Genomic DNA, 23,072 nt, shown 5'->3' with positions numbered 1-23,072 from the left:
GGAATTGGTGGTCTGGCATGCATATAAGTGCATATCTGGCGAGTTCCCCAGCTATATCCAACGTTCTCGAAAGAGTCTCCTGCTGGGATAAGCCGATTCAGAAACGGCCTGGAAGTTTCATTGTTTCATCGGTCGTCATCTACTGCGCCGCACGGAGATATCCACAGGTCCTTCCAAGAAATAGAAATTACTACCCCACATTACTAAGGCTGTTGACTTGTACGCGTGAAGCTGATCCTGGCAGTAAGCAAAGGCAATGCCGATTGCGGCGGGGTGAATCCCATAATGTGTATCTGGCTGGTTGGGGTTTAGGAGTTAAAATATGATGCCGTGAGAGTTAGGGTTGGACGGAACATGGAGTTGCGGAGAAGGCCGCGGAGACTGTAATAGAAAGAAAGTACACCCTCTTCAACTATATAGGCTGATATCATCAGGTTAATAGAGGACTGACTCTCTTTTGTATATTATAAGGATATTATAACCAGCCACCGGATTCAAGATACCCTATAATAGATCCCAGAGAGCTCCTATGGTACATATGACACGTCATTCCCCCTCTCCTCCGCCTTTCATCTCCTCGTGGAAACGGCAACACCGTATCAACCACTCTAACAAGTAGTGAGAGGTGTATCCCAGAAACTGCCAAACCCGACACTTGATGCTTACTTTTCTATGGATACCTATATTAAGAGCATAAATGCCAAGCCATCCAGAGCCAGCCAGCCAGCCATACACAACATTCAGATATACCCATGGATGTCGCCATGATGTCGCAGGGTCCAATCCCCGTCCCGCCCTGTCAAATGCCATGCGGAGCTTGGAGCTTGCGGGGCTGAAACGTGCAAGGGCCCGAAAGAGGGTTAGCTTTTCCCCATATGTTAAAAGCTTAAAAATTAAAAAGATGATCCTCAACTTCAGAGCAACTACTAGGACTCTGTGCAAATGGATGCCTCCGGTCCCGGCCGCCGTGCGTCGAATTGAGTTGCCTCAAATAGATATCTCCACTACGATATCCGAATCTACATTGAATTCTTCTGAGCTTCATATGTGTGCACGGTGGGCTGGTATGTGTAATATGTATGGGAAGAGGAGTAGATAGGTGAAAAAGAGACTAGACTGACTGAACAAGACATGATCAGATTGAAGAGTAGAGATAGGGAATTTCAAAAAGCAACTTGACTCGCAATCTCGAGACGTCTTCGCTTCTTTCTCGTAGTTTCACTCTCCATTCATACACAGCCTCTCCCAAAATCCGCCAACTTTGGAAGTACATATATATGAAAGTTTTAAAAAGAACAAAAGAGCATTAACAGAAAAAACGCATATATATACCCGTTTTAGTAAATAGCATTTACGTCTTACCATCAACTAGTTTCAAAAGAGAACAAAGCAGGAAGAAGACCAAATAACGATGTAAAATATGGGCGTAAAACAAATGTGGTGCTTGGGAATCAACTTCAAAACCAAATCAATCAGCCACACACAATCTCATCACATCGTACACAATAGGAAAATGTAATTAAAACCCAAAGCAGATAAAGAGAACAAAAATTCAACACTAGACATCGTGTGTAAAACCAGTGGATATATGAAAACAAATAAACGAAGAATGAGAAGGATAAAAATGAAGAAAAAGAAAGACAAAGTGTCAAAATAAACTGATCTGAGAGGAGAAGAGAAAATAACCAATCAATGAATAAACCCAAACCAAACCAAACCAAAAAAGTAAGTATAAAAAATAAAAAATAAAACATAAAATGAAAAATAAAAAAAGCCAAAACATCCCGTCACTCCATCCACCAACCTACAAATCACTCTACCTTCAACCTCTTCCCCCCCGTCGCAATGCCCTCAGCAACACCAACACCAACACCCTCAGAACTCTTCCTCTTCCTTTCCATCAAACCCCCATCCTCAACTTCCTTCAAACCACTAGAACCAACGTCAACTCCAACAGTCGCAAAACCAGGCCCACTCTGCACAACAGGCGTAGGAAACGTCAATGGACTTGGTAACACATTACTGTCGGGCCCCGATCTCCCAAAGCCCCATTCGGGATAAAAGCTGGATGGCGATGGGAGCAAGTTATCCGATACAAAGCGGCTGGGGAGCGCGGAAATGGGTGTGTCGATGGCATTGCCGTTATTGTTGCTGCTATTGATGCCATTGCTGTTGCTGTTGCTGTTGCTGTTGCTGTTGCTGTTGGTATTGTTGCTGGGGTATGCCGGGTTATTTTGGGAAGCCGTTACGGCTGGAGGTGGAGGGCGGGCAAATGGGTTTGGTGGGCCTTGGGCACCTGCGCTTAAAAGTGTGGTTGTGGATGGGGAGGGTGGGGGGAGAACGACACCAGAGTGTCCTGTATCTGCGCTGCCTCGGGCGGGGGTGGCGGCTGTGTTTCCTGTTGATTCTCGAGGGGATGAATCTGCAGTAGCGCTGTCTGCATCTGAATTTTCGCTCGGGATCTGGACTTTCAGGCGTGGGCGTTTGGCGCCCATTTGGAGACTGTTTGAGCGGGAGATCGAGGAGGTATCAGGGATCGAAGAGAGGGAGTGAATTCCTTGGGAGTGGGCAGGTAGAGTTGCGGACCTTGCAGGAGGTGGAGCAAGGGGTACGGAATGGTTAGTTGTCGAATCGGCAGGTTCCTGTTCAGGTTTTGGGGGAGAATCGGTTTTTGGAGAGGAAGATTGCGGACCAAATCCAAAATGTTGCGCTAGTACGGAACCGCGATCATCAATTGGGGTGAAGATGCTTCGCGATTTGGATGGTAAAGGCTTGGGAGGTGGGGTTTGGGTTTGTTCCGTTTTGGGTTGAGGTTGCGGTTGTTGCGGATGTTGTTGGGATGGTGATCGTGAATGTACGGGTCGTTCTGGAAGGGGAAATGCCGGTGGCACCGAAACAGACTGTCGTTTTTGCTGCTCTCGTATGTATTGCTGCGTGGGCTGGCCCATGGGCTGATGAGGGGGTTGTGGAGTGTGATTTCGTGGCGGTTGTGGTTGCGGTTGAGATTGGTGTGGGTGCTGCACTGGTAGAGGATGAGGACGTTGCTGGGTATGGTGAGGGTGAGGGTGAGGGTGAGGGTGATGCTGAACCGGCGGTTGCGGAGCGTGTTGCGGTGTCGGTTGCGGAACTGGCTGGTGTTGTGGCATGGCCTGATAGTGATATTGGCCTTGTCGGGGGGTCTGCTGGGGCATATTTGGGTTCGTTTGTGGGTTATACATGGAAGGGTTTGGCATATATGTAAACCCGTTTTGAGCAGGTGGTGGGGTTGCATGGTGACGCTGCTGCTGTGGAACTAGCCCCGAACCGACCCGCTGGAGGTTATTTCTCGATGGCGGCCGCGAGATGACTGGCTGCGGAGTTCCGCGTCGAGGATTGAAAACGCCATTAGGCATTGGCGGGGATGCGGAAGGCTGATGGTTGACATGTTGGAAGGTGGGTTGGTTTTGGATCTGTTGGGGGACTGTCTTGTGAGTCTTGGGAGGGGCTTCCTCGGGAAGGGATTCTTCCTCATCATCGTCATCCATGCTTTGTTTTCCGGGAAAATCAGCAGGTCCCTTATGCTCGTGTGGTTGGCCATACTGAATTGAATGATATAGGTTAGCAAAAGACCTACAATGGAAGATGAGAAAGGGGAGAGAGGGTGTGATGGAGCGCTACACACATATTGGTATCGTCCAAGAGTCTCATTGATATCGCCCGAGGAGAACTCGTATAATTTCTTATTATGACCAAATATGATGACGGCAACGTCTACAGAACAAAGGACTGACAACTCGTGTGCCTTCTTGAAGAGACCACCCTTGCGCTTGAGGAAGGTTCTATTTCCATCGCAATAACGCGACGCAAAGTTAGTTGTTTTGTTTATATGCGCGACGAGGGACAGAAAGAAGAAGTAGAAGAAAAAATAGAAGAAGAAGAAAAGGAATGCAAGTCCAAACGCAGAGACACTTACACGGAGCGATTGCGATCATCAGTGATGGCCTTAATTTCGATCTTTCGTCGACCCATTGTTGAGACGGTAATGCGCGCCTACGCGAGACAAAGCTATGAGCTTTGCGAAGACGAATCCGGGGGAGCGTGGGCTGTCCAGGTGGCAGTCAGGAACATAGAAAAACAGCAGTTGGCAGCAGCAAAGGCGCGAGACAGGGCTGTTGAGCTTTGGCCTTGGGGACTGAATCGAGGTAAAGATGATTAGATGGAGGGAAGAAGATGTATATTGGGCGAGAGAAGGGTGAGATGGAAAGTCTTTGTTTTCTGATGGCTGTAGTGTTATTATGAGGCGATTGACGAAACCCTGGCGCCCGCTGGAAGGACGAAGAGATCAAAGGGACAGGGACTTGGAATGCTCTAACCAACAAACTGCAGCAGCCCAAGGTCAGTCTAGTAAGTATTAGACACGCTGTAGTCGCGGAGTATTGGAGATGTGACAAGTGATAGTGTGTTGTTAGGTGGAAGGAAGTAGTAATGTTGATGAGTGGTTGTTGTGTGAGAACGAGCAGAAAAAGACCAAAAGTACGTGCAGTAAGTGGGTTTCGCACGGTTGAAGAACACGAAAAACGGAGGAGTGGGTTTAGCTAGCTAGCTAAAGATGGGAGTTTGAGGTTGGAGTTTGTGGTATAGGAGAGCATATAGGCAGTAGTGACAGCTGTTGGTGCCTGTGGTGGTGTGGACGAATGTCAGTGGTTAGGTGGAGGCTGGCAGACGCCGGCGTTCTAAAGATAGAAAAAATATAAAGGAGCGAGCGAGAAGTGGGAATTAGGAAAGGGCGGACGAACGAAGGGGGAAAAGGGGAAAGGACAGATCAGGAAGGCGCACGGACTTAAAAGTCAAGTCAGCAACTCAGCAGTGGGGGAATGGGGAAGCAGGCACGCCGCCTGATTGGCTGAGATCCGCTTACGTGAGAATCTGCTTATCCCTTCTTATGGTTTAGCGGGTGGGGAGCCTCGGCAAACCGCTGCAGTTGCAGGCTGTGTACGGGCTGTGTGAAGGTGCGTGTGGATTGCACCAATCACTCCTATGCAATTACTAACTATTCATTTGAGGAGCGAATGATGTGTATATCAGCCCACTCAACCCAGCCAGGATGTTGGACCGCAAGGTGTGGTCGTGGCAATAGTGTATTAACATATCACGCAGTTCAATCCCCTCCCTGGCTGCCAGTGGTTTGGTTCGACCGGGCTGCCAAAATCACTTGCGTGGCACGACGGTTGCCCGCGGGACAAATTCACCCGCTTTACAACTAAGCAATTCCAACTGGAAAAAAATGTACGTGTTAACTTATCTCGAAAAAAAGGCTCTAATATTTCTCCGTGATAATCAGTTCAAAGAGTCGAAGGGTCTTGATGGCGACGGACATGGGATCTTTCTTATTCCGGTATAGGGCTCTTTTCCTGCAGTTAATCCATGTTATGTTTCTATTTTTAGCCTCCCACGTTAGTGTCCACTAACTTTTGCCTGTTTCATCTCCGATGCTCGCTCGGAATGTGTTCGGTATTATTCCGGTGCCGATCTGAAAATCAATGATGTATGGATTTTCTTGAACCCGCGGAACGGAGAAGGTTGAGACCCAAGGACAGGAGAGCGTATCCTGCTGTCTCTCAGTAGGATTAGCGCCACTGGGACAGAATAGGTATGGGCCAAGTTGATCTGTGCCAGGAACAGAAATCATAACTTTTTCTTTTCTTTTCTAGAAGTTGTTTACAGAAATCCAGATAGCTTCTTAGTTTCAACAAGGTTCAGAAGAAGTTTGTGTGTTTACCAACAACGCCCAATGACCATCTTCAGATGCTATGATGCCATTTATAGACCCATCCATGTAGTCAGCTTCTCCGCAGATGCTAAGAATATCTCCCTACCTTCTCTAGAGAAAGCCAACTCCACACTTTCCCCCACTACCTTCTTCCAACTTGGCCATCTTCAAATTCTACTCAAACGGGGATATTTTGTGTGGCCCTTCTGATTCCTGGAGGGATGGTGCCAAATCATTTTTACCAAAAGCAGAAAATTAGTCCACCGGAATCCAAGCTTGCAAGGTACTCATGGATCCATAAATTTCCCCATCTGGCACCTCCACGGAAGTGAAAAGTGGTCGAGAAACAATATCATTTTATATCCACGGATCCATCCAAGATCTTCTGACTCCGGGCAAGCTTTCGTGGATACGTAGGGTAACGAAGACAGGAATGTGTCACATGTGGAACAATGCACTGCGAGTAACCCATACATTCTTATCAATGTTAAAGGGGCCGAATAAATGTCACGAAAGTTAACTAGTACTCTCTTCGTCTTGATTGTTCGATTCACCCCGATATCGGAAGTATATAAAATAAAGAGGCAGTTAACAAATAAATCTCTCAAACAAATATACATTTAATCTAAGCAAGAAATAATCAACATATTGATGAAAATCTGCAGCAGTCCCTTCTCAACTATCTGTTATTAATGCAATCAAGTCTGATGATCATCTTTTGAGATCAGATCATCTTACCATCTCTCTTATTTAGTTAATTCAATCAAAGGGAGGGAAAAAAAAAAAAAAAAAAAAATTCAAGTAAGTGTCACTGTTGAATATTTACCTAAATGTATAAATCTAATCTTTAGATCTGTTTACATTCTCTAACATTGTGTTCAGGTATATTACATTTCCTGTAGAATAAGGCCTATCTTGAAGTTGAGTTATTTAAATTCTACCTTCATAGTTTACTCAGCTTTCAGATTTCTGGCAGCTCTAGTTATTTCTTCTTCCGCTGTTAAAATAGCCCTTTTTATACACGTATATTTCTCTGTTCAACCGCAAAACACTCAACACGCTCAATTCTTTAATTTAGAAAGCTGGAAATACCTTCAATAAAAAGGCAGCAGCTAGCTGAGCCAAGTCTTTCAATTTTATTGGATTTGAGTACGAGGTTGTCAAGTTATTAGATTATTTATGATTTCTCTTCAATGGATTTCTCTTCCTTTGGTGATCTGAAAAGTGACGAATTACAGTAACAGCAACATGCCCTGGAAGTGGAAGTGGAAGCGGGATGGGTGGCTCATTCCATCAATCTACATACATCCTTCCATTAAGAACTTGACAAATCAGTCGTTGATTCGCGGCATCCATAAACACACTGGGGATGAAAACGTGGGTCCTATCTTGGTTTGTTTGCCCCGACCGCAATCACATGCATCCGACGCGAATGTTGACGTCGATTACTATACGTGCACGTGCACATACCATAAGGTACATCTGGATGTGACCACGTATGAAGTGGACCAATAGCCTCTTAAATGAGTGTGGCACATCCAGAATTTACCTTTTGCCTTGGTTGGGAGTGGCCATTTCAGAAGAAAAGGAATAATTGTAGATCGTAGGTGAAATAGCGGTGTCAAAAAGCATCAATTATTATTCAATTGCGGTAACTAACTAACTAGTTAGTTTATAAATTTGCTTATTTTAACTAACTACACTTCATTCCAAAGCTAGGCTTGCACGCTCTTCGCGGGTAGAAATCAGGTTGCGGCTTGGAAACCTCACTCGCGTGCATCCAGTGATGCCACCCGGTTTACCGTAGAGTTTAATATTCAAGACATAAAAGACTCGGGTATAATAATAACATTAGAAAATTAATAGTATGTGCTTGTCATTACGCGGATGCGCCGCCTCAGCAACCAGTTCCAAAACAGGCGTCAATCTTCCTGATAGATAAAATTGTGGCCACTGCTTTGTCCAGGTGAGAAAAGTAGTTAAATTCTAAGTTAAGCCTCAAATTTTATTTTAGAGACACACTCCACGACGGTGCCATGAATTTGCCCAGCCTTACAAGATTGACCAACTTCGATTTCAATGTCCAGCAACTTCTAGAACCCGGTGAAGAATAAATAACATCATGACCTTTAGAGGTCGCACGAATGGACTTGACAGATATATTTTTGTCCGTCTTTTAGTGGTGGGATGCTTCGGGCAGTTCATGGCGGAAGGATCTTTAAATCGTGGTCAGTTAAATATTTTCTTGACATTAGTTACCGATTTCCATTTTCAACGGGCTTAGCTCATATGTGAGAGAATCCAGCTAGTACCTCATTGATTAGATGACATTTGAAAATATTATTTACTATTTCTAAAAATGATAATTTAAGAAAAATCGAGGAAGTGTTCAGCTGTGAGGTAATCATCAGCGTCTTTTAAAAATATGGAAGAAATTAAATAAATTAATGAATAAGAAAAGGAAAACAAGAAAGGTGCTCGGCTTTTACACAAAAAATGACGTCAATATTGCTTTTCAATCGTCTTTTGCGCTCTCAAGCAAGACTCCAAACATGAATGATAACATCGTTTCTCTGAAGCTTTTGCGCAGAGTAGTAAACAATAACCTTTAGCGATACTCCTAATATCTGTTGATTAAAGAGCTTGATGTACCTATCTTTCCAACTCACGTTCTTTCCCAGTCCACTCACGAGCAAGTCTCTGAATAGTTCGTTCCACCAAGAGTATAATAATCATGATCGCCTCCCTTTACGGATGGCATTGGCGGGAAAGCCATGCTGAGAAGGGCCAGAGCTGCAAAATCATAGAAATAAGCTCTAGTTTCTCCACAAAAAGAAAACAAAGAAAGGGAAGAAAAGGTAAGAATGATGGGTAAAACACAAGGGACTCGAAATTATCCAGACCCATTATCAAGTAGGCGTAACTATCTGTAGATTTTTTTTGAACTTTGTGAGCAGGAAAACAAATACAAGTTACATATATGACGAGCAGAGGACCGTACCTGCGTGCCCCAGACCATGTCTGGGTGTAAAGGAGCAAGCAAAGTGACATTTTCCCAACCAGTGGGAACGCGTCCATCAATTTCCCCTGTTTGGTAATTAGTTTTCTGCCTTTTACCTAATTTTTGTGGAGAAACGAAATTAGCTGACTATCGCATGGAAAGCGAAGGTAGAATCCATACCCATTTGCGTCATTTCCATCGATTTCAATATGTGGGAGTAACTAATGGCGGGAAGACTCTTGGCCATTAGTTAACTATCGTATCCAAGGCAACTCCAGTAGGAAGCGGATGGAATCTTATTTTCCCGACGCTTTCTCCTTGGAGTAACCCTAAATTATCTACTATATGTTGTCTAATTGCTGCTTCGCATATGACTACAAGCCCAAATCTGTAGTTTTCTGGTTGCAATCGTGGTGTCGACACTTTGTAACCACTTGGGTCCTCTTGACAATATCCTACACCTTGAGGAAAATAAACAGTGATTTGCCCACAGTTTTCCCAAACTCGATCATCCCAAAAGGTGATTGGGTCGTCATGGTAGGCTGACGGGGAACAAACAGTTAAGTTGGAAGCAATTCAGATGATTCACTTCTTGAAATATATATGAATATATTCGCATATTGATGTCATACTTACAGTGGACATCGTCGTGAAACGCATTGTTCAGCCATCTATCCTGGCACCATAGGTCAATTTGGCTAGTACCGTCGGCCATTCGCTGCAGCAGCTCCAGCTTCTCCAGAAACTATCAGCGTCACAGGGAAAGGAGATAGAAAGAATCGCATTTGCACTCTCTTACCAATCACATATTGCAATTTCTCCTCATGCAACCAGATTTTTCAATTGATATTGAGGTTCAGTCCTCAATAAGCAGTCCCAAACGGAGCCTCATAGGTATATTGTGTAGATCGTATTCGCCCTCTTATAATGTCGCTGTGGTCATAGCCACCTGCTTAAGAAGTCTCTCAGGTTCGTGCAGACGTAGGAGGGCAACATTTATTTACTCCCCATCTTATTTAGTCATGACGAATATTATAACTAATTACGCACTGCAAATTCTGCTCTTACCAGTTGACCTATGCCATAACCTTTCACCCGTGTTTCAATATGTCCTCGGAGTTCATGGGCACAATCTTTTATACCTAGGGTGAAGGAATAGCTAAGTTGTGTGGAAGTCATAAAAATGAGAATTTTAAGCCCTTTCCAATGATTGAGCGAAATAGTCTTCATGTTTGAGTTGAGTGGAGTCATATGAAACAGTATAGAAAATATCACAGAAATCTAACAGGAAGAAAAGAAAAAGCAGAGAAGATGAAACACGATATTTGACGGAGATCATTAACTGCTATTTTCATGTTGTTAGTATATATATTTATATGTATTTACATACACTAATGATGAGACTGGTGTGAATGTTGTTGATAGATGTACTGGTTGGGGGCAATGGATCACATACATAAATGAGATCAGAGGCAAAAGTCAACAATCAAATATGAAAAAGATATTGCAACAGCTACATTTTAAATTATAGATGTTGCATTGCAGGTCACTGTCAAGATAATTAATAGTATAACAAATCTGGTCAAATCACAGAAATTAACAAATGAATGTAGGTACATACAAAGAAGCTTTGATATAGTTTATCTCACATATCTGACAAATTGCTAACATTAATAAAATACTTTCTTCTGAAAAGAATTGAATTCTGCCGCCAAGTATGTTACTGTGAAAAAGTCACCGGAATCTGGGAAGCAATTCTTTGAGATGTTGGGCGAACCACACTAACTTACTGCACCGCGTCTGAAAAAGCCCTTAGGCAAAGTGACGAGTTTAACCAGTTAACTCTAAACTCCTTGAAACATCTAACTTACCAAGGGCAAAGTTCTCCAAACAGCATAACTGTTTCGTATGCATGGAATCTGCACTAGTGAAATCCTCGAATCAACTTCATAATTCGACTTAACCTGAATTGGAGGGTAACTTAGGCGGTCCAGACTACAACGTTAAACATTTTCGGCATTCTTCCGCAAGCTCCAAATTATTTAGTGTTTACGACTTGCATGGCTTGCATGACATCTGCGCCGCAAGGTCCCCGCCTAGATATGGAAGTCAGAAATGCAAAACATTATATCATAAACCAGTGTTCCCCACTTAGCTTCACGAGCGCAAGCCGCTTGCTGCTGGACTCCTGAAGAGATGTTTGGGAAGTCACTTTTATTTATCCTGGCAATCCCGCCCTATCGTTATTCGGAATTTGAGACCGAATTGTGAATCCCAGCCATGCAAAGTAGGCTGATGTAGTAAAATACGGCAATTGTGGGCTTGGTCCTGATTTCTATGGTCTAGGGAATTGTTTGTTCTCTTGTGATGCGAAGTCAAAATGCGGCAGTAAGTCGCTCAATCAGTGAACCCACCATTTAATCGACCACCCTGGCGATATTTCTCTTAAATATCAGACAAGAGGTCATGCTTAGATTCGAAGCTTATGTTTTGTTTTCCCATGTCATAACCGTTGGAAAATCCATTGCTCCGACTTGACTTCCTTATCATGATTCAATCTAGAATACGCACCGACGGGACAGGAAAAGTGTCCGTTCAATGTTTGTTGCTCAGAGTTCGGGTGAGCCCTATTTAGTAAATTCTATAGGCATCCATCATTGAACCGGCACTGATATACAAGTGAAAGTTTTGTGGTTCTACGGAAGAATTTTGTGGGAAGCGCTGTCAAAGTGGTGCGAGCAAATTAAAAGACCGTAAGTACTACCTCAAAGCGCTCAGATAGCTTTTTGGTTTATATTCTCTCACTGATTCAAGCTGAAGTTCATGCTCTGGGAGCTCTGCAAGCCAACGTTACATTGGCTACTTCAAAAACTGGAATTACGATCATCTATATGATGTCCTTCGTCCGTCAAGAATCAATACGAAACCAATGACAGTGAGGAAGCACCCTTTCATGCTTTCTTGTGCTATTAGTGTAACCGGAAAGCTGATTTCATTCCACAGCATCTGAACTATGCGTTTGCTCAAATCCACCCAAAAGACAATACAGTGACCACAATGAACGACTATGACGAGATGTTTTACCATGAATTTACGGACAATCCAACGCTGAAGTGTTTTACATCAATTGGGTGATGGGACGCCGGTGGCAAGTTTTTTTCTAATATGGCAAAATCTAGTGAATCTCGAAACGCATTTATTGACTCAGGAATTAACCTCCTGGAGCGATATAGAAGCTGAGAGCTGCTGTGGGAAACATATATGGGATAACAGTGACACTCTCAGATTCATATTGTGAGTATTTCATTATGCTACTTACCAAAGTCAATCATAGGCTAACACAAAAAGCTAGGGTATTTAAGAGGGTTTGATGTTAAAGGAATGGCCCAATATGTGGACTGGTTTAATGTTATGACATATGATATTCATGGCACCTGGGATGGCAACAGCAAATGGACAAAGGGGGTTATTTCCCCCATACAAGTTTAACTGGTAAGCAACCTAGTTATTTAGAAACTGCTGATATGTCCCTAACAAATAGAGGAAATATCATCAGGTTTGGATCTTCTGTGGCGGAACTCAGTCCATCCTGAGAAGGTTTCCTCGGGTCTAGCATTTTACGGAAGGTTCGTTTGCATTGGCGGGTCCTAGCCGCACTACTCCAGGTTGTACTTTCAAAAGACACGGTGATGAGACCTCCGGCGGTGCTAAACCAGGTAAATGTACTTTGACCAGCGGTACACTATCCAACTACGAGATCAACAGGATTTTGAAGGAGAAATTTCCACCGGCCGTTTATGACCAAAACTAGGCAGTAAATAGGATTACGTGGGATCGCGATCAATGGTACGAACATGTCTTGAACTTTCCCCTTTGCATTTAACCCCATTTCCTCTCCTTTATATGCATCTTGTCATAACTTCCATTTTCTACTTTTGGCAACGACGGAGGATTGATTGCAAAGTACAATAGGGTTTCATATGATGATGCAAGAATGCTAAAGCAAAAAGCAGATTTTGTGAACAAATTGTGCTTGGGAAGAATCTTCACCTGGGCCATTGATCTTGGGGGCCCCGGTACAGTGAAGAACCCGAATTCTATGAGAAGTGACGAAAAGGATCTTGACGGTGCTGATGTAAATGGAAGAGACGGCGGATCGGGGGATGTCTATGTCTCTCCGGATATTTTAACGAAGGACAATCCGGTTATAGCATGTGTACCCCCTTGTACATTTATCTTTCCCGCAATCTCCTTGAACGCACACACCACAATCACCTTCCCTCCTTATACGACCTCTTTGGAAGTTGCCTAGCCGACAGTGCATGTAGTTACTCTTCCTGGGGGTGCAGTATCGGTATCAACCGGCCTGGCGAGAACAATTCAGACCACTGCACTTACCATTCCTCCTGTTATGACAACAAAGATCGATCTGTGGAACTGAAAGGTTACTGACCCTGATGCTCCAAAAGCCACATATGTTCTTATGAGCAGCATCCTCCTGTCTCCCATTGTGGTTACAGATAGACTGCCACAAAACTGAGGAGATGATCATCCGAAACAAACTGGGGGCCGAAATAACCCTCAGGCCACGAACATCCCAGGCAGTTCAGCGATTGGGTCTGAAGCAGCTATCCTCCCTGGAATAATCAATGGAAATAATCCCCAGAGGACTAACGGCGTTACAAACAGGTCAAAGACCGGATCTGGTGATTCCCATCCTCCAGGGACAACCAAGGGAAACAACCCTCAGAGAATAGATGATGGCATGAAACACTCGACGCCCGGGTTAGATGACTCCCACCATACCCGAGCTGCCGGAGGTAACGAAAAGGACCGAGAAATGAGGCTTGGTCTTGACCATTTAATCCTTACATCACACCTACCAGATAGTGCAACGACTCTCCCATCATGACTAGGACAATTACTCCGCCACCATATCCATACGTCCCCAAAATAAAGACCGATAACGACCACGGTCGTAGGAAATTACCCACCGTCACATTTACAAAAGGTTCCCCAGAGCCTGTTTGTACAGGAAATTGCGGATCAAAATGCAAGGGCCCCTTTTGCCGTGAGCCTTGTGAGCATGATTGCGGTGATGATGGGCGCGACTTCTTTTCTGAGAGCGACAGGACGAGACCTAAAAATGTTAATAAATGCAGTGGTCGAGACTGAAAGGAAGGCAAATGCATGGTATTATTTTGTATCAAGTTTGGCTGTTTTGGGCTCGATTGTCTTAATGGAATCTGCTGGGTTCCTAGATGCGTGATTACGATGTGCGGCGGGCTGAACTGCATTCCGCAGCGGGGCGGTTTCACCGGTTGTTGAGTGCAAATCGAGTGGGTGCGTGGGTCCGGACTGCGATAAGGTTACGGGCCGATGTTTCGGCCCACAATGTATTGGCTTTGGCTGCAATGGACCCGACTTGTGAAAATGGTAGTTGTAAGGGCCATCGCTGCACTCCACTTACATGTGAAGGCAAGAATTGCGCGTCTGGATTTTGTACGGGACCCGAGTGCGAGACAGGAAAGGATGGCTACAGCGGAGCACAAACCGCTCGTCGATGCACTGAACTTGTCACGAAAATACAACTGAGTACGGCGAGTCGTGACAGGACGAGGACCGCTTGTTCCACGGTGACCGGGTGCTCTGTTGAACTCACGACTATTACTACCACAACCACCATGACTAGTACTTCTATTAAATTTGCAACTATGATGGAATTCCAGTTGATACGCCGCAGCACTATAGTGGCTTGGGCCAGTACCTTGTATACCAGATGCACAGCCGGGATGCCACTAGGATTCATTTTAAGCCAACCACGGCGAAAGGAGAAATGCCGAGGAAAACTGCAAGTCCTCCAGGGGAGGGGCCTGACGTCGTAAAATGCCTTGAAAAAGGCAGCCTAGCGCATCGCGGAGGTATGAACGCAACTATAGAGAAATTCTGTTGTGATATCAAGGGTAAAACAGTGAGATAAGGACAGAAAATTCAAGGACTCTACAGCGCTGTGTGCTTAAAGGGATTTTTTCGGCTGCGTGATTGACACCAAAATTTCTGTAGAAGGAATCAACGATTGTGAACCATGGGAATTTGGACGGAGGACTCAGGGCCGGACGATATGTGTGGTCATTCCCTGAGAACGCCGGTTGATAAATGCATCAAACGGGGACGAGTTTCGAACAAGGCGGCATTTTAACGACTGGTTGCGCTCGCTGGAGATCCAAAAGGCTTAGATACCCGCTGCGAAACAGTACTGGATTCTCAAAAACCACCTTCCCGAACACTACGACACCTTGGGCGCCGTTCAATTCCACCTCGACTTATAACTGACCAAGCGAGTTGGGTTGGTTATGATTTGGTTTCGGATACTAGGTAGAGTGTCATTATCTGGTGAGGATAGCCATTGGGGACCGAAGTGCGCTAAATCAATCGAATGTACGGAGTACTGTTGTTTACATTCACCCACGTCCATTCGAGAGAGATCTTAGGGGTTTTTTTATATAACATGGTGTTTTCATTTTGATGTTTTTGGTTTAGTTTGTCGGTGTGAGGCTACGTCATAATTCTTCTCTGTAACAGTCTAACAACTCCGATCACTAACTAGTTAGTTGAACTAGTTAACGTTAACTTGGCTCTTGCTTTAACTACTTACTGGTGAAGTTCATATATATTCGGGCTAAGGCGCAAGTAAACCATTTCCACCTGTACATCCATTAACATACTTGTTTACTCTGGTTGAAGTGGTGTCTATTGTATCAATCAGAGCGATGTAACCAAATCTCTCTCTAGATTGATATTTTCTTGGAAGTATGCGGAGTGCTCCACATATACCACTAGGATATCACGTATACCTTCATAGATATCGTCGTTTAAAGTTATACTTCATAAAGACAGCTCAGGGGTATCCCCGTGATAGCATTTGGGGCGAGGAAGGGGAGAGCAGGGGAAATGTAGAGACCGATTGAGTATTGTATTTTTACTTGATTCTCATCCTTCAATGATGACGATGGAATTGGCCGGTGCACTTCATTTGTTTTCTCTATTCTTTATTGGCAGGGGCTTTTTTAAATATCTATCGAGCAATTTTTCAACCACGGGGAGGAGAAAAGGATCTTCGGTAATTGGAACAAACTATGGACGGTTAACAAAAGTGTCAGATTTCTCTCCCAGAAGCATTTAACTATATGCCTGGATGTCTGTCCAGATAGAGAGTCCAAGACGGTTAAGCCCTTTTATGAAAGAGCAGTGCTTACTCATTAACCGGCTTTTGAGTAAACTAGGGGAGCTCAAGTCGTTAGAAATCAGTAGAGACACATGCATACCACGGGTTGGGGAACGCTGTAAATAGGTTTCTCTTTTTTAACGTTCTCGTTCAGCCGAATTTTCAATTCGCAATGCAAAACCAGCTCAGATATGGAATTTAATATAGTTATATTACCTTCCTGGGGGTAGAAATGGAGTAACTAAGCATTGCAATTGTGACTTGATATATTGGTTAGAGTGAAGAGGTAAGACAACAGACTTTTGGTCGTGAAATGATAATGCTATTGCAAGTTTTCCTGTGTGACTGATTTCCGATTTCGATTCAAAGGTGTTTTTCGTGGAAGAAGTTCGTGTAATCATGAATGGTTGAATGAAAGGATTGGCGCAGGTTCTCTCTCCATTGGCAATTGGACGGACAGTGTGGAGTAAGTAGTTCATGGGGATAAAAATAGTTGCGCCTGTTGGTGGCTTGGAAAACGGACCCGTGTTAATCTGGGGCTGGGGAGTGGGAATGTTTTGACAGCTTCGTTCGCAAATCGTTATTATTGCGAGATAAGATAGTTTTGTGTCTTTGTATTTATTTTGTATGGAGTGACTAATTTTCCCCCCCTCTTTCTTTCTTCTTTTCTTTCTCTTTTCCTCTTCCTCTTCCTCTTCCTTTATTTCTTTATTTCTTTATTTCTTTAATTTTTTCCCCTGTTTTTCTTTTGGAATGCATCGGTTGTCGAAGCATGTTGGTGTGTTAATTTGGTCTGTGCGAGATGCTAGCAGCGAGTTGCAGAGGTAAATTGAGATGACAAACGATGTCCGATGTTTGTTTTTCCCTTAAGAAAACGGTGTGTTTTTGAACCAGCTGTTCAGATTCTCCTTCAAAAGATAGTCGGACGGCAACGATATGTCATATAGTTACGAGCTGCAACAGCCAGAGCTGGTATTGCATGAGAGTTTTGAGGTTGCGTACGTATTCTAAGCATCATCAACCTTGGGGAAGGGCGAAAATTAACATCACATAAGCTATTTCCTAGTCTTGTCCCATAAAATTAGCTGCAGGAAGGTGGAGCCCCCACCCTGGTGCGATCTGTGGCTTTGAAAGTTTGAAACTCAGAGCACGGCCGTTCCACCATAAGACGACGGGGTGCGACGTTGCGCTTCATCCCCCTGAAGGCTTGAGACTCTTTTACTGGATCTGACCCCTTTTTTCCTCCCTTCTGATGGGATTGGCTCTTAGACCAAATGGGGTAGATGGGATTTTTTTTTTTTTTTTTTCGCGGGGGCACTCAGTAGCACCAACCCTAAAATCGAGTCCTCCATTCCAGAACGCACCTTAAATTTTAAGAGTAAGGAATCAGCAAAAGGCCAGGGCTCGGCTAGGATTTGGAAGTTGACGCAAGGACAGTGTTGCACCTTTATTATTATTATTATTATTATTATTTAGTTCTTGATTGCTGAAGGTGCAGAGAAGACGCCAGATGACAAGAGGTTTTAAAAGCTTGTCCCACGACGACATTTTGTCTATCGTTGGTACGGATCGGCATGTTTGTTGGACTAGGGGACTAATGGACCTGTCACCAGTCGCCAGTCGAGTCCATAAAGAGGGTGAAGGGTTTATTTAAGCCTAGCTCTGTCCCGAAAAAAAAAGTTGATCTGGTCCCTGGAAGTGCCTAGGCAGCCCTCTCAGCATCTGCAGAAAGACTGATATTAGATGGTTAGCATTAGCAGAACTTCTCATCTAGGAGTCAACGTATTTAGTCGGACTGGCGTCCCACAGATATGGGAATGGAAAAGAAGATCGGGCCCCCAAGGGCTTGTTTTCTTTTTCTTCTGCTAATTTGGGAACAAGGCAGTATATTTGTATGCAAACTGCCTACTTGCAAACTGGTGTGGAAAGCTGGACAGTCCAGCACACTGACCAAACGGCGACACAGAGATCTTAGAATAGCGATGGCGGATCAGGGGGTACAATGGATAGTTGAAAAGAATAATAATGAAGTCCTTGGGTTGAGTCGGGTTTTATATCTCGAGAAGTCACCCATCAATCAACGAGCCTGTTGGAGATGGATGCATAAATGGATGTGTCATAATAGGCGTAGAGATATAGACAAGCATTTTCAAACATCAACTAACTCATATAAAACATTAGCATAACTAATTAAATATCCCTGGCATGACAAATCAGATATTTTACGTATCCCCATGCTGGGCTTGAGCCCAACCCCTCTGGCATAAACAGGTCTTGAAGGGTGAAAAAGTAAATATGCGGCGGCATCGAGATATGCTGATTATAGGGATAATATTATATATATAAATCGTCGATGGCACTGGAAATATCCATGTCTGACATGCCATTGCCCTGCCATGCTCTTGGACCTCATACCTAAGTAGTGACATGGAATATATTCCAGATCCGTAGTTAGGTGAGGTATTGTTAATAGTTATTGTCCAAGGAGTAAATAACTAATTTTGATGGAAATGGCTGGGTGTGTGGCATTAACCAGCGCAGGCCGTGGCAGCCCCTGAACCGGGCTCCCTTGGCCAACACAGCCAACACCCCAGCCAACGCCCCAGTCCACGCCCCAGCAGCCCACACCCCAGCCCACGCTCCTTTTCCACCAGCAACCAACGTGTTTCCTCTCATCCGCATCCTCGACCTCACCTCGTCCCATCTCACTCTTCAATATTTTCTTTTGTTGTCTTCTTGTCTCTTGTCCCCTTTGCCTTCTCTTCTTGTGTCCTATTCATCCAGCTCTCCAGATCTCTGGTTGTCTGTTGCCTTGCTCTTCTACTCCCTTCACTCCCTTCTTTCGATTGCAACCAAGGGTCTTCTCTTGTCATCTTCTCTCGCCCCTTTTTCTGGGCTCTTCCCGAGATCCTGCCAACGTTCCTTATTCCTCATTGCTCCGCCCCCTTTTTACTTCTACTTCTTCTCTCCATGCTGGTCACCTTTATCTTTGCTTTCCCTCCTTCTTTGTTCTTTATAGCAGTCACATAAACCCTTAGAACTAAAAGACAGCTACTCTGACTTCAATTCTACCTAGGTACGGAATAAAATATCCCCTATTCCGCCACTCAAAATTTCAGTCTCTGTGTTGTGTTAGGGACTGTTGACTGACTGAATGTACCTAACATATAGTACCTCATCTCAAATACCCAGAACCCTCATTTATATCTTTGTGATTTAGTGCTACTCAAACCTTCTCTGAATCTTCACACCATCCACATTCTTCCATTTTCGAAACTCCTCCAGGACGCCCTCGAAATTCTCGTCGGATATCCATCTTTGGTCCCCTCTTTTTTTGTTTGGCAAACCCAAGCTTCAATTGTGGTCGATTCGGCGAATATAGACCAGTGTTGTTGTTGTCTCCTGCCTGAGAGCAGCTGGAGAGCACGAATCAAAACATTTGACGTTGCTCGTCGCTGTTCGACGGTCACTGGGGATCTAAGGCGCCTGGGTTATAGAAGTAGCGTTATCGTCGCCTTTGCGACTCTTGCCGTCCTCCCGTATACATATATGTTGATCCTCTTTTAACATTTAAAACCGTCTCCCATTCGCACAATGTCATTTTTCGCTCGAGTTTTCCGCAGCAGAGATGCTAGCAGTTCCAAGAAACAATCAAAGCAAAACGGCGTTGGTCAGGTTCTACAGAAGCCCCAATGGACCGACGCATTCCTCCGTACGGAGGTGAGCCCAGAAGAGGTACAGGAGTTGCTACATGGATGTACGATCGAGCTAAAATCGAGAGGTCCGTATAACTATCGGGTATCCGTGACAAATGCGATTTTATGTTTTGTTAAATGTTCAAATTCCATATTTGTTATTCAGGTCTCGAAATTCCGTTTCTTCTTCTTCCGTTTCGTCCCAACTCGGACCCGAGTTCGGCACGCACTTTTATTCGACACTACTTCAGCCCTCCTCCGGAGAGGCCTGAACCACTTCGCGGGAAACATCTATCACAAGAGCTGCGTTTGACGGAACCAATGGTATATGCCTCACTGCTGTTTATATTTGGACCAGATAGCTAATTCAAAAATTTTGGTCATATTGTAGGTATTGTGCAGCATTATGAAATGGTGCTGGAGCCGATTGCCTGGAGGAGTGGTCACCTGGGAAGCATATGAATTATTCAAAGTTGGAGAACAAGGTTATTATCCTTTCCTGACGTACAGTAGTCCTAGTGGGTGACTATTTTGAGTGCTAATGCTTCCTAACTGGGTATATAAGACTCCCAATTCGCCCGCGATGCTTTCTCAACCTTTATTCCTTTAAGCGTCGAATCAGATGCCCGAACGAAAATTATCTTAGACTTCTTCGATCTTATGTCTGCTGTTGCAGCTCACGGAAAGACCAATGGCTTTGGAGGGCGTAAGCTTTCGCGATATGCCGGTTGGTGGGCTTTCGATCATACTGACTCCGGGAATGGGTTTGAATCAAGTTATAAGAACTGGGCAAGGTAAAATAGAGATATGAGGCTCCTACAATACCAATGTGTTTTGCTTATTTAAAAATTTCCATAGTGCGGCGGACGCGACGAGCCATTTATTTTTTGCTTACCTTCGTTCACTATCTCCTGATTCCCTTCGTGGGTCCAATGGCATTTCTACCCTTCCAATCTCGTTGCAAAATCTCGTCAAAGCTACAGAGTACCCACCAGAACCTCCAACCCTCCTTCAAGTGGAATCAACCAAAGTTGTAATGATTGTCGACACGGTTTCCCCGACCCCATTCGCTTTGCTTCGACGGGCCAAAAATTTCGAATATAGAGATAGCGACCATGCCTTGCAGCAATTCTCAAATTTCGATGATCCTGTCAGAGCGCTAACTGACGAATGTCGTAGAGTGTTGCGATGCATATCCTCCACGAACCAATCCAATGTTTCGGCAACTGCCCAAGAAACAGCTGATCTCCGTGATGCATCATGGTCACGATTCGAGGATCTTGGCTTCACGGATACTATCGAAGAGGGAGATGGTGAAAATGATGGGGATGGCACTGTGACGAAACATGCGGGATCGCTGGGTCTGAGGTCCGCTCCTCACTCTCGTACTGCTGATCTTGGTCGACCGACCACACCTTCATGGGCTGATTTCCTCTCGTCTGGATTTGCTGATGAAAATGAACCGCAAAGCCGTCCTCCATTCCTCCTGCCTCCCGACAAAGTCCTCCCGCCAATACAGACTGTGCGCGGACAAAGTTCCCAGTCTCATAAACGGATGTTTGACCAGGAATCGTCTGCTGAACCAGGGGAACTGGCAAGCATAACTACCATGGACCTGGATGCTTCATTCTGGTGGGTTTGGATTAGCAGTTTATCTGGCGAGGAACCAACACAGCGAAAAGCCGTTTTTGGACGCTGCGCTTTGATTGAAACTTCTATCTCAGGTGGCAGGTGGTTCGTGTTGGAGGAACAGGTGAAAGGAGCAGCCCCGGAACCCGAAGTGGGCGCATATATAGCTGAAAAGAAAGGCTTTTTTGGTTTTAGATCGCGAAAGGGGCGATTAATACGACGGAAGTCAGCTGTAAAAAAAATCTCAACCATTGAGGAACCATACCAGCGTGCTAACAGCACCACAGCAATGAGCAAGACTAGCATCGGCCCCGATCAGCATGCCAGGATCCAAGCTGCCGCTGCTGCACTCCAGCGGAAACACCGAGAACAAGAGCAGGAACAGGAGCGAGCGGCAGAACATCGCAATAAATCGGATGACTTAAGCTATTCGAAGTCGAACTCAATTATGTCCATGCAACCGCTGGTTATGACTGAGGTCTCGCAGGCGATGAAGTGGGCTAACAATTACGATAAGAATGCCGTTCGAGCTGCCTATCTCGGAAATAACTTGGCTGGTACAGGCGCTCCTGCAGAGTCCCTGCAAATTTCTACCAATAGACTAGCACAAAATGGGTCGCTTAATCCCAGCAGCCCCCCTTCAGATCGCGAACATCTTGTTCCTTCAAAAGAAGATGCAAATGCTTCCCAGCCTGCTGCTGAGCAGTCTGAGATTTCGAAGAACACGGCATCTGACTTGGATCCTGCCACCACACCTGCTTCCGAACCTCCTGCCATTCATTCCGTTGAAACAGCTTCACCAGAACGGGCCCGAGGTAAGAAATCTCTTGACTCAACCGAAGAACACAAGAAGCTTAAGAAGAAGCCTGGAAACACAACGCTTAAGGGCATGTTTAGTAAGAAAACAGAAAAGATAGAGCAGCCTCCAGTGAAACCAACCGGAGCGGAGACGTCTGCCGTTGCTGCTGCAAGGGCTGCCCTGGAAGGTCGAACTGCACAGGTCGCACAACCGTCGACTTTAGCCCCGTCCAAACTCCCTGCTGCGCACCGCCTTTCTGGATTTGGAAGGAAAAAGCCTTCCGAATCAAACCCCACACAGACTATTTCCAAGCCAAACACCCCACCTGTTCCTGAGGAACCAAAGACCGCCCCCACCCCAGTCACCACCCCGTACGATGGCCCACCATGGACTCGAAGGGAAAAGGAACTCGACGCCCTTTCCCGCGTGGATACTAACGAGAAAGCACGGGCTGATCGTGAATTTTCCTCCTTCGACCACCAAGCCCCATTCGTTGACCAGCCCGCTTTCGTCCCCGTGGATACTCCCACCACAGAAGAATTCCCGGAACATGACCGCCAGGCTCACCATCCACCCGCCAAACAACAAGCTCCAGTGAATGGCCATGACAAGCCAGAACCTATGGAAAAACCAATGGCGCTGCAGGACCGTTGGGCTCAAATCCGGAAGAACGCTGCCGAGCGTGCTGTCCATGTAGACGACCATCCGTCAAGAAGGCATGAGCCAGAAAAGACGGATGATGGCGAAACAAGTGGAGAAGAGAGTAAGTGCTACTTCCCCATGATTAGTTGTTAGACCAGATGAATTAATGGCTTTTGTTATTATTATTATTATTTTAGCGATCGAATCCCGAGTAGCACGCATCAAGGCTCGTGTTGCTGAGCTGACTGGTAATATGGAATCCTAGAGCATTTGTGCTAAACGATGTTCCCACGGCTTTTCCATGCTTGGATTGCGTATTCCCAATGTCAGAA

At 45.0% G+C, this 23,072-nt stretch overlaps 7 protein-coding genes across 7 annotated transcripts; 5 read left to right on the top strand and 2 right to left on the bottom strand.

Annotated features, from left to right (window-relative positions):
* Nucleotides 1-697: 697 nt before the first annotated feature.
* Nucleotides 698-1,509, top strand: PAAG_00646 (hypothetical protein; the record flags this gene model as incomplete). Its single annotated transcript, XM_015844093.1, has 2 exons — nucleotides 698-1,064; nucleotides 1,373-1,509. 2 exons carry the CDS (start codon nucleotides 698-700, stop codon nucleotides 1,507-1,509), a joined length of 504 nt encoding a protein of 167 aa, XP_015700874.1.
* Nucleotides 1,510-1,811: 302 nt separating this feature from the next.
* PAAG_00645 (SRF-type transcription factor RlmA) lies at nucleotides 1,812-4,008 on the bottom strand (the record flags this gene model as incomplete). Its single annotated transcript, XM_015844092.1, has 3 exons — nucleotides 1,812-3,578; nucleotides 3,662-3,818; nucleotides 3,953-4,008. 3 exons carry the CDS (start codon nucleotides 4,006-4,008, stop codon nucleotides 1,812-1,814), a joined length of 1,980 nt encoding a protein of 659 aa, XP_015700873.1.
* Nucleotides 4,009-6,997: 2,989 nt separating this feature from the next.
* Nucleotides 6,998-7,863, top strand: PAAG_00644 (hypothetical protein; the record flags this gene model as incomplete). Its single annotated transcript, XM_015844091.1, has 4 exons — nucleotides 6,998-7,225; nucleotides 7,469-7,586; nucleotides 7,616-7,715; nucleotides 7,764-7,863. 4 exons carry the CDS (start codon nucleotides 6,998-7,000, stop codon nucleotides 7,861-7,863), a joined length of 546 nt encoding a protein of 181 aa, XP_015700872.1.
* A 1,133-nt stretch (nucleotides 7,864-8,996) lies between these two features.
* On the bottom strand, nucleotides 8,997-9,465 carry PAAG_00643 (hypothetical protein; the record flags this gene model as incomplete). The annotated part of the gene is made up of 2 exons (XM_002796738.2): nucleotides 8,997-9,292; nucleotides 9,387-9,465. The coding sequence occupies 2 exons, from the start codon at nucleotides 9,463-9,465 to the stop codon at nucleotides 8,997-8,999; spliced, it is 375 nt and encodes a 124-aa protein (XP_002796784.2).
* Nucleotides 9,466-12,744: 3,279 nt separating this feature from the next.
* On the top strand, nucleotides 12,745-13,062 carry PAAG_11146 (hypothetical protein; the record flags this gene model as incomplete). Its single annotated transcript, XM_015846846.1, has 1 exon — nucleotides 12,745-13,062. One exon carries the CDS (start codon nucleotides 12,745-12,747, stop codon nucleotides 13,060-13,062), a length of 318 nt encoding a protein of 105 aa, XP_015703453.1.
* Nucleotides 13,063-13,658: 596 nt separating this feature from the next.
* PAAG_11145 (hypothetical protein) lies at nucleotides 13,659-14,635 on the top strand (the record flags this gene model as incomplete). The annotated part of the gene is made up of 2 exons (XM_015846845.1): nucleotides 13,659-13,898; nucleotides 14,012-14,635. The coding sequence occupies 2 exons, from the start codon at nucleotides 13,659-13,661 to the stop codon at nucleotides 14,633-14,635; spliced, it is 864 nt and encodes a 287-aa protein (XP_015703452.1).
* Nucleotides 14,636-19,569: 4,934 nt separating this feature from the next.
* PAAG_00641 (hypothetical protein) lies at nucleotides 19,570-23,005 on the top strand (the record flags this gene model as incomplete). Its single annotated transcript, XM_015844090.1, has 6 exons — nucleotides 19,570-19,756; nucleotides 19,837-19,994; nucleotides 20,062-20,155; nucleotides 20,236-20,464; nucleotides 20,529-22,861; nucleotides 22,938-23,005. 6 exons carry the CDS (start codon nucleotides 19,570-19,572, stop codon nucleotides 23,003-23,005), a joined length of 3,069 nt encoding a protein of 1,022 aa, XP_015700871.1.
* Between the last annotated feature and the right edge of the window lie 67 nt (nucleotides 23,006-23,072).

Source organism: Paracoccidioides lutzii (assembly GCF_000150705.2).
Source record: "Paracoccidioides lutzii Pb01 unplaced genomic scaffold supercont2.2, whole genome shotgun sequence".
Classification (NCBI taxonomy): Eukaryota; Fungi; Ascomycota; class Eurotiomycetes; order Onygenales; family Ajellomycetaceae; genus Paracoccidioides; species Paracoccidioides lutzii.
This window is presented reverse-complemented; position numbering and strand designations above follow the sequence as displayed.